The 10,119-nt window shown below is 43.9% G+C and overlaps 1 protein-coding gene across 1 annotated transcript in view; it reads left to right on the forward strand.

Moving 5' to 3' along the window:
• Nucleotides 1-9,023, forward strand: part of VWA9 (von Willebrand factor A domain containing 9) — an 11,115-nt gene extending 2,092 nt beyond the window's left edge. The window contains exons 3-12 of the mRNA XM_010161684.1: nucleotides 1,187-1,202; nucleotides 1,352-1,507; nucleotides 2,392-2,510; nucleotides 2,938-3,080; nucleotides 5,293-5,385; nucleotides 6,455-6,599; nucleotides 6,842-6,975; nucleotides 7,086-7,204; nucleotides 7,573-7,638; nucleotides 8,577-9,023. Coding sequence (XP_010159986.1) covers nucleotides 1,187-1,202; nucleotides 1,352-1,507; nucleotides 2,392-2,510; nucleotides 2,938-3,080; nucleotides 5,293-5,385; nucleotides 6,455-6,599; nucleotides 6,842-6,975; nucleotides 7,086-7,204; nucleotides 7,573-7,638; nucleotides 8,577-8,828 — 1,243 coding nt within the window. The 3' untranslated portion in view covers nucleotides 8,829-9,023. The remainder of the gene's footprint in view (nucleotides 1-1,186; nucleotides 1,203-1,351; nucleotides 1,508-2,391; nucleotides 2,511-2,937; nucleotides 3,081-5,292; nucleotides 5,386-6,454; nucleotides 6,600-6,841; nucleotides 6,976-7,085; nucleotides 7,205-7,572; nucleotides 7,639-8,576) is intronic.
• The last annotated feature ends 1,096 nt before the right edge of the window (nucleotides 9,024-10,119 follow it).

Below are 10,119 nucleotides of genomic sequence, written 5' to 3' on the forward strand. Positions count from 1 at the left end.
TAAGTCACTCGGCACACATCTGCTCACACACTCCATCCAGCCCTTGCAGCTCTCAGCCTTCTGAATTTCTTAGGACATTCTTATGACAAAGTCTGCTTTTGTCCCTCGTTTTTCTGAGATGCTCAAGAGCCTGTTGCTCTTTGGGTTAGGATTTAACTCAGTAATTCTGCAGCTCCGTGAACTAGGAAGACCTCCGAAGCAATATTCCTTAAGGAGGAAAAGGGTAGAGGTTTATTGCCTAGGCAACACTTCATAATCTAGCAAGGGTAAGAAGACCCTGGAAAAGCAGACATTCAAAGCAAAGAACTACAAAAATGTAAAAACCAAGCATAGATTAGACCTCAACAGTTTGGTCTCTCATTTGTGTCACGGCTCGTTTTACTGGAACTTCGGGTGATAAGGTGATGAAAGGCAGTGGGAAATGTGCTGTGCAGAATCTTGTAATAGTTAAAAATACTATGGGTGAGCACCAGTTCACTCAGTAACTGAGGAGACTGCAGAAGAGAGAGATTGAGGATGAAGAGAGAATACAGATCTGGATGTAGCAGTTATACACTGAGTTTCAGTTGGGTTTGATTTTCCTTACCTCTCAGCCAGCAGTAATGCCTGCTGTTGGTGTGCGGTGTTGCATGAGCAGCTGTTTTACTAGTCTGGAAATGCCTGGGTCTTCAGCTGAGTGTAAATGGTTCCGTTATTCAGCGTAACCTATTATTTCAGGTTTCTGCAAAGAGTGACTTTAGACATGCAACTAAATGGAAAAAATGTGTATTTTTGCTTTAATAGTTGGGTAAAATGTGACCGTGCTGCAGCCATGTGTGTTTGCAAAGAATTAAGATATTACTTTTTATATGGCTTCTGTGGCTGGTAGTGGAAGTTGGGTCGCCCTCCAGATTCTGCAGAAGAAATGGTCATAGCGGGCTGTTATCTTCCATCTGAAAATAAACCTGAAGTTCTTGAGTCCATCAGCAGCATTTTTTGGCTCTGTCGTCACTGGTCTTGTAGGGTCCACTTAAAACTGGCCATGTTTATGCACAGCATGGTGTGTTTCTGGCTGTGAAATGTAAATTTTGATGCAATTGCCTAGCAACAAGAAAAATGTATGTTTACCTTGCACATAGTTTAAAATGCAGTGGTTAAATCTTCAATTTCTCATGTGTGTAGCTAATTTTGGAAATTTTACTTGCAGTTCTTTCCCCAGCTCGGTGGGAGAAATCCCCATGTGAGCAGGGATTTTCAGTGTGGAAGTGCATGCCACTAGGAAGACTATGGAAATGGCTTGGAGTGTAGCTGCCCTCTGCAGATAGAACCGTGTCTTGTCTCGGAAATGCTGATCTCTCCTGTTTCATTCAAGGTTGTTCTCGTCACTGATGGCTGCTTGGGGATCGGCCGAGGCTCCCTACGGCACTCACTGGCTACTCACAGCCAGCGGAGTGAAAACAACCGGTTCCCGCTGCCTTTCCCGTTCCCATCCAAGTTGTACGTCATGTGCATGGCAAATCTCGAAGAGGTGATGTCTTTAACGCATACCTTCTTCTTTGTTGCATTTTCCTTCTCTTCAGGTACCTTTGAAAATCTCAGTACCAGCTTTATTCACAGTAGTTAGAATTCTGTTGAATTAAAAATGTTTAAGAAGCCTGTATAGACTAATGTTCCTTAGATTAGGTTTCCTTAACAGCGTTGCTTTTGACTTATATTCTTTTTTTGACCTATATTCTGTCATAGAAGGATTTTCTAGTTAATTGCACAATAGATATTTCAGCTTCAAGGCCTCTGTCGAGGATGAACCTCTCGATTAAGCTGCTGGATTGAAGCATTGTTTCAGAATAATTGGGAAAATGTTTAAGATGAGTCTTCTATTACTCATAAGTTTAGGTGCTTTCACAAAAAGCATTCTCTGAGAACTTCTCAAAGAATTGTATTTGCCTTCCCTCCTAAAAATTACATTATCCCGAAGGAGCTGGAAACTTAACATTACCAGTGAAATGTTGCACTAGTTAAGGCATTCTGTGCACTTGAAGACTGAAAGCTTCTGGGATTTTTGGTTGCTTGAACCTGCTTTTGAAGCAGAACTTTGCACAATAAAGCAATGCACTGGGAGTTGGACTCGATGATCCTTATGAGTCCCTTCCAACTCAAGATACTCTGTGATTATTTGTTACTAGGCCAGATCCTGCATCTGGTCCAGTGCAAATGCAGCATAAGGAGTACTTTTCCTGGGATACCAAGAACGTTGGTCTATTCAGAAAGGAGTGAGATAACAAAAAAATCACAATAGCATCCAATCAGATGCTTTTTGCTGTGTTGTGTATATTTTCTGAAAACATACTGGGTAATAAAAAGAGAATAACAGGAAAACTTAGCAATAACATTTCACTTTATCCTTTTTTCCAGCTTCAAAGCACAGATTCCTTAGACTGTCTGGAACGGCTCATAGATTTAAACAACGGGGAAGGGCAGATTTTCACCATTGATGGACCCCTTTGCCTGAAGAATGTACAGTCTATGTTTGGGTTAGTAGACTTGTGGATAATATGCCTTTGCGAAGGCTTCCAGGTAGTATCTCTAAAAGAAAACAAATATAACCAGGAATCTGATGTTATGGCGTGTTCTAATCTTTTTTTCTTTTAGTTTATCCCGTTAACTATATTTTTGGCTTGACCTTCACTGGTTAAGGTCAATATTTATTTTAATCATTCTGTAACAAACCGTAACATCTGTTTATGATTGATAGATAGAAGAGATGAATTTCCAGAATTATTGTTAGTTTGCCATCAGTGTGATAATATGCTGCTTGGTTTTGTAATATAGCAATGCTAGAGGTATTGCATTAACTGTAGTAAAAAGGAAATTGGGGGAGCTTAGTTAGTGTGCTTCAGACAAACTATTTTCATTTGATTTGTATTATGTTTTCCTCAATAATAACTGATCGTGTTCTAGAAAGCTAATAGACCTGGCTTATACACCATTCCATGCTGTTCTCAAGTGTGGCCACTTAACATCTGATGTGCAAGTGTTTCCCAGACCGGAACCTTTCATTATAGATGAGGAAATAGACCCCATCCCTAAAGCAATTAATACAGGTAACAAATCTTTGATTGCTTTTTACTTCAATCCATTTGACTTCTACCTTTTCACTACCACCTCTTATTCTGCATAGCTACTGTTTCATCCACTTTCTCTCTGCGAGGATCAATCCCTGAGGGTGTACTTTGTTGGTATATGTAGCACCAGGGGACAAGATCGTCCTCTTTCGGCCATGTGTACCTGATAAAAGGGCTGGAGTAGTAGTTTGTCATCCTGGCACTTCTTACCAATACTAAGTTATTTCTAAAAACAGCTGTGCAAAGAAAATCTTCCTCAGCCCTCCTGTTACTGGACACTGCACCCATGAACAGCACGTAGTCTGTGATAGCCTGTGCCTGTGACTTGCAGATGGCCAAGTTCAGAATACGCTGAACTTCACTGCTTTGCCATAAGAATTAAGCTTCAGAATTGCTCTCAGCTCCTCAGCAGTGCACTTGGCCACATGCATTTTGTTCTTTCCAGTGAGGCAGTAGGGTGCTGTGGCTCTTAAGCGAAAGGTTGGCACCCTCAGTGACACCCCAGTGTGTAACTCTGCAGGGGAGCTGATGGGAGCTCGTCCTGGCTTTGCGCTGTTTGGGAAGTGCAAAGAGAGTGACCTGCTTTGATTATATGCCCAGATGTCCTTTCAGATAATTTCTTCTGAGTTTCTACCCCTACTGCCAATTTCATTTCCTGGCTCTGTGTTGTAGACTTCCTTTTTTTCTGTGTTCATCAACAAAATGTGCACAGCTTGCATGTGAATAGGGAGACAATAGTGCTAAAATTTTGCAAGGAAGTGAACTGCAACCTATAAATTACTGCCACCAAGATGGCCTTGATTTTTTGGGAATATTTTTAAATATGCAGGAGAAAAAACGTGTCTTGGGGTGCGATCACTTATTTGTAGCTGCATACTGTTTAAATAGCAACCAGCATGTCTGTACCAAAATAGCAAAAGCAAAGCAAAAGAGCCTGCGGTGTGTCTTGATGAGGGAGGCTTCGTGTTGCATTCGCAGTTCCTCCTGTCATCCAAGGATGGGAGTTTGGCATGAAGGAAATTGCGTTCTGTGTGCATTAAAATGCAGTGTACAGTATGCTCAGCCCCTGAACTCCTCCATGGCTTTACTCGAGTGTTCACTGTTCAGCTGTGAGACAAACTGATTGAATTTCCTTTGGGCCAAGTCCTTTGCTTGAGCTGTCAGGGAGAAGACTGTGCCCCCAGGTTCCAGCTGCAGCACAGGTTGGAAACGTACTGAATGTGCCACACACATACGGACCTGTGTCCATAGCCAGAGCACACCACGTGTCACCCCGCTTCGTGGAGAGGAGGGTTTACAGGGCAGGTGCTCTGCACCTCTGTTGGTGCAGAGCTGGTCAGTGGCTAGTCCTCAGCCACATGCCAAAACCTCCGCATGGCTGAGGCACAAACCAGACACGACATTTCTTGCAGCCCAGAAGCAGGGAGGAAATCAGACAAGGCTGAGCATGATGGATGTGGTGAAGCACTGGGACAGGTTGCCCAGAGAAGCTGTGGATGCCCCATCCCTGGGAGTGTCCAAGGCCAGGCTGGATGAGGCTTGGAGCAACGTGGTCTAGTGCAAGGTGTCCCTGCCCATGGCAGGGGGGTTGGAACTAGGTGATCCTTAAGGTCCCTTCCAACCTAAACCATTCTGTGATTCTATGACGTGGCTGCCTAAATCTTTTACCAGCTCCAGCTCTGTATGAGGCAGAGCTGCATTTAAACTGCCAGCGGGCATATAAAACTGGAGAACCACAACTCGGTCTTCCCAGTCCTGGGAACATCCCCCACTGGGTCTAACCCTGCCAAGGAGTTGATGAGAATTCCTGCAGGTTCTGTGATGCCAGTTTGAAGCTAGTAGATTGCGTTTAGTCCTTTGTTTTTTCTCTGTTTCAATTTATAAAATGGCAGTGGTTTGGATACAGTGTAAAAAAGCAACGTTGACAATTCTGCATTTGTCTAGCAACACGGTTCATGGAGAGCAGTAGGTGTGTGATGAAGGTTATGTTCTCATCTTAAAGTGCCGTGGTATTATGTCTGAGTGTATCTCACGAACAGCTAGACACCCCAGTCAAGGCTGGGGCTCTGTTGTGGTACCCCCAGTCACTGCTTCAGAAAATTGAGTGCTGTAAGAAGTGATAATGTTAAATTGACTCTGAATGCATTTCAGCTGCTTCCAAATCTGACTTGAACCTGTTGTCTCCCCACAGATCTAGAAATTGTTGGGTTTGTAGATATAGCTGACATTTCTAGCCCTCCTGTCTTGTCCAGACACTTGGTACTGCCCATTGCACTGAACAGAGGTGAGCAAGTTTCGTTTCTTTTAGCAAAAACTGCTTTCAGCTTCCTTTGTAACATCTGTGGTGCTTTAGACTAGAAGCACAGGTTTTGTGCTTGATCAGAGTGCCGGATGGCCCTAAAGGCACGTTTGTGTGGTTACATTAAAATGAAGACCTTCAACACAGGCTGTTTCTTTCCTTGAATGCTGTGTTCTTTAGAAAATTAATAGTGTCCTTAGAGCATCGTTATTAATAGAACATGCTAAACTTCAAGCTAAAAATAGTTATGGGCCATGAAATATGTGGTGCAAGATGAATATTTAATGCCTGCATCTAATTGGTTCTTGGAAGGATTTGTTGTTGTGAAAAATCTGATCTTAATCACAGCTGGATTGTTTGGTTGTACTTGAGCATTAATTGTGGCTCCCTGGGGCTGAGGATATGTGCATCGATACAAAGGGCTGGTGTAAGCTTCGGGGATGGTTAAGCATGTTACTGCCTTGTGTGCGTCAGTGTGTGCGAAGGAGGACTTCCCCTCTCCTTTTGTCACTGCTTTGGAGTGGAGCAAAGGGAAAGTGAGATTTCTCTTGGTAGAGAACAGTGAAAGGTCCAGATACGCTTTCATCTCTCTATTAACACTCTTAGCCTGCTCGGCCTTTCACCTTAGGTGATAGTTAAATCACCGCTGCACCCAAGCTACAAAAACATAGGAACTTACCCACGATGACCACAGATTGCCTGGGAGAGGCCCAGTTGAAATCCGGGATGCTTTCCATTCAGAAGCAGCCGTGTATTCATCAACAAATCATTGAATTATCATTCTTGGTGCCGTTTCATTTCACTTCTAGTTTCTTCAAAGCTGAGATTTTATTTGCAGGTTTTTGGGTAACTTTGTTTTGTGAGTAGGAAGCAGTGCAATGTTTAGACAACATCATAGTGCCGCTTTGCCCAGACAGTTTGTTTGCAGCTGTTCATTCTACAAAGGTATTAATTGACTCTTGCATGGCAGAGGACACAGGGTGGTGTCACAGAAATAGAACCAGTGTGTTTGAATTTATTCTTACATTGTCTCTTTGCACTCATTCTCCCCCAGAAGGTGATGAGGTGGGACCTGGGATCACAGATGACACCGAAGATGAGAATTCAGCTAATCAGATTGCCGGGAAAATCCCCAACTTCTGTGTTCTGCTACATGGCAGCCTGAAAGTGGAAGGCATGGTGGCTGTCGTCCAATTGGGGTATGGAGCTGGATGTCTGCCTGAACAATCTCTTACTTAAGCTTTATTTTTGAATTATGCTTATTTCTGTCTTTGTTGGGTACAGAACACTGCACTGCTAGACAAAGCTGTGGATTTTTAATTGTGGGTGTGTTTCTGCCAGTATAAGTTGAAATAGCGAGCCTCCAGACAATGGGAGGGGGGCAAATTCTAGGCAAACGGGTGGAAGGTTTTCAGCCTCTGGGATTTTCTCTTTTCAATAGGCCAGAGTGGTATGGAATGCTGTATTCACAAGCTGACAGCAAGAAGAAATCCAACCTCATGATGTCGCTCTTTGAACCTGGTCCGGAGCCCCTTCCATGGCTAGGGAAGATGGCACAGCTCGGACCTATTTCAGGTACGGTCACACTCGTGTGAGTAACGGACACATCCGGTGGTTTCTTGTGTCAGTGACCTTGCCAAGTCTTAGTATTGAGTTCTTTTTATTTTCTTCTCCACCCCTTCCAGATGCAAAAGAAAACCCTTACGGGGAGGATGACAATAAGAGCCCTTTCCCATTGCAGCCCAAGAACAAGCGCAGTTACGCGCAGAATGTTACCGTATGGATTAAACCCAGCGGCCTTCAGGTAAGGATACAGGTTTGGGCCTCGATGCTTTGCTTCCATCAGCAGTAGCTGTCTTACCAGCAAAGCGTGCGTGTCTTGTCCGTTCGATGTAATTGCTTTATTGCTTTTCTTTCATTTTTATAAACACTGCCTCTTGAAAATGTCATGATTAAAATGCAACCAGAAAGCATAGCTTGTGCAATGAAAGCTGTCTCTCCAGTGTAGCATCTGACTTAGTTTATTGCATTGAGTGTAATTACTGTTTATGTTTCAGCCTTTGTGAGCTGCAGTCTTGTCAATGGCCAGGGTGATTTAACAATAAATAGTTGAGGGTTTTCTTCTGCAGCTTTCCCAGCAGTTGCCAAAATTTTTATTTTTCTTTTCTGCAGACAGATGTACAAAAGATCTTGAGAAATGCAAGGAAACTCCCTGAAAAAACTCAAACCTTCTATAAAGTGAGTAACATTTGAGGCCAGCCCAGGTTTGATCCATCGTGATAGTGCTGTATTTGACAGGAACACACACTGTCTGTGCCCGTGGGATGTTCGGGGCAGGCTTGTAGGGCTTTGCAGAAGATACGTGGTGCTGAAAAGGAGGCTTCTTGGGCCCATTTTACAGACTAGTTAGGGTGAGACGAGGCCTCTGGTTTCCCTGCTGCCACATTCTCTGGCAGGGTGGCACAGACCTGTCGCGTTTACAGGTGCCCCTCATGATCCCTGCTACTCCCATGGTGAATTTCTTTGCAGACCTTACACTTCTCCGGGCGTAAGTAAACTGAGGCATCAGAGGGGAATAAGAACTCAGATGTCAGTCGAAAAGTGTCTCCTACATTTTTTCTACAACTGAAGCAGTGAAACACAGATTTCCAGGCATGTTTGACCACACCATAACAATCCATAATCTGAACTGTGGCCGGAGTAACTTCCTGTTCCTCTGGTAAGCTTAGCGTTGCAGCAGTTTATTATTGTAGCCCCCAGCAACTTCAGGAATGACTGCCCTGCCTCAGTGCACGTAAGCACTTGTCAGCTTACAGCGAAGAAAAATCACTACCTCTACGTTTTGCTGGATGGGGGTTAAAGGCAGGAGCTGGCAAAGCCAGCGTTGGTGGCTACCCCCAGCTGGGACATGGACAAAACAGGCAGGTACAATAGCTGAATGCACAAAAAGGGAGAAGTTGAGATTTATAGGAAGGGATCAAGGGAAAACCCGCTCTTTAGTTGTGCCACTATAATCGTCAGCCCTGAAGCACTTGCTCATGAGCAGCTAAGCGGTTCCAGCAGCTCTCCTGACCACTTCAAGTGGATACGCTTGCCATTAAAAAAAGAAGTAAGAAAAACATGTTTTCTGTAAAGACTTACAGAGGCTTTAAAAGGAGTTTTTTCCTTCTTTGCAGGAACTTAATCGTTTACGCAAGGCAGCTCTGGCCTTCGGCTTTTTGGACCTCTTGAAAGGTGTGGCAGACATGCTGGAGCGGGAGTGCACCCTGCTTCCTGACACGGCTCATCCCGATGCAGCGTTTCAGCTCACGCACGCTGCTCAGCAGCTTAAAGTGGCAAGTACGGGGGCATCGGAATATGCTGCCTATGACCATAACATTGCTCCGCTGCAGACAGACTTTTCCAGTAGCAGCACTGAAAGAATGTGAAGTCTCCAGTTTGGAAACTTCTGTAGATTAAGACTCAAGTGCTTCATATTTTCTTGTCCTGTTTACTTTCTAGAGCCTGTTTAATTACTGTTTGGAGAACTTCCCATCAAAACAGGGTCCCTTACTTGCATCAGTGCTCTCTCACTGAATGTAATAAGTTGGTGGTGGCTTTAGTCAGACCTGGAAACTGTGGAAACTCTCCCAGCATCAATGACTCTGTTGTATGATGGAAGTTATGTAGTAGACATGAGGAGAGAGAGAAAATGCCATCGTACGCAGCAGCCTGCTCATGGCTTTTGGCCTCTCCAGAATGTGGTTACTACCAAACTGAACTCACCGGTTAAAGTTTCCTGAAAGGCAGCTATTAGTTTATACAGTGACCTGGTCAGTCCACAGAAAAGGTGTGAGAATCGCTGTGCAGGACCAGACACACAGCTGATTTCAGGGTGTTGCCACTAACATTACGCCCAACTTAAAAGCCAGTCTGTAGTGCTGATGGGGACGCTGTCATGTGCACGGCAACGCGTACGCTTGGGAAAGCGAATCAACCTTGCGAGACAAGGGTTTTTTAATTTGTGTAATATTAATAAAGAGTAATTGTTCAGGAAAATTCAAGTTGGATTTGTTCCATTTTCATAGCAACTTTGTGTGCACGGCAACGCGTACGCTTGGGAAAGCGAATCAACCTTGCGAGACAAGGGTTTTTTAATTAATTTGTGTAACATTAATAAAGAGTAATTGTTCAAACAAATTCAAGTTGGATTTGTTCCATTTTCATAGCAACTTTGCTGCGTGCGTGCTCACGCATGCACAGGCTTAGATCGTTGACCTGGGGAAAGCCCAACCCCCAGTTGTATAATTCCTTATTTAACTCCTGCCATAAACAACTTCCCACGCGCAGAGAAAGAACAAACAACTCCACTAAAGCAGACTTGGGTTTTAAATCTTTATTAATAGAAACACGTTCTTTCTGAAGGACTAAAATTCAGTAGTGTAAGATCCACGGCAGCTTGCACTAGGTACCACAATTCACTGAGAAATAGCAAGTATGAATAGATACGGATTTCACAACAGAAGTCTAAATGCCCAGTGGAGAAATTGAAAGGGGAAAGTGATCCTTGCTGTTCTGTTACTCAGATAATTCAACCCTGTGACATGCTTCAAACATAGGTAGAGTGTGTGCTGCAGTGCAATATTAAATGTGTGAACAATCCTCTTCTGAGTGAAGTCAGCTGCGCTCTCCTTCGAGCGTGAGCCTCGAGTATCCCCAAGAGAAGCTGCATCCTTCCTC

This window comes from Eurypyga helias, unplaced genomic scaffold (genome assembly GCF_000690775.1).
Source record: "Eurypyga helias isolate BGI_N326 unplaced genomic scaffold, ASM69077v1 scaffold30711, whole genome shotgun sequence".
In the NCBI taxonomy this organism is placed as follows: Eukaryota; Metazoa; Chordata; class Aves; order Eurypygiformes; family Eurypygidae; genus Eurypyga; species Eurypyga helias.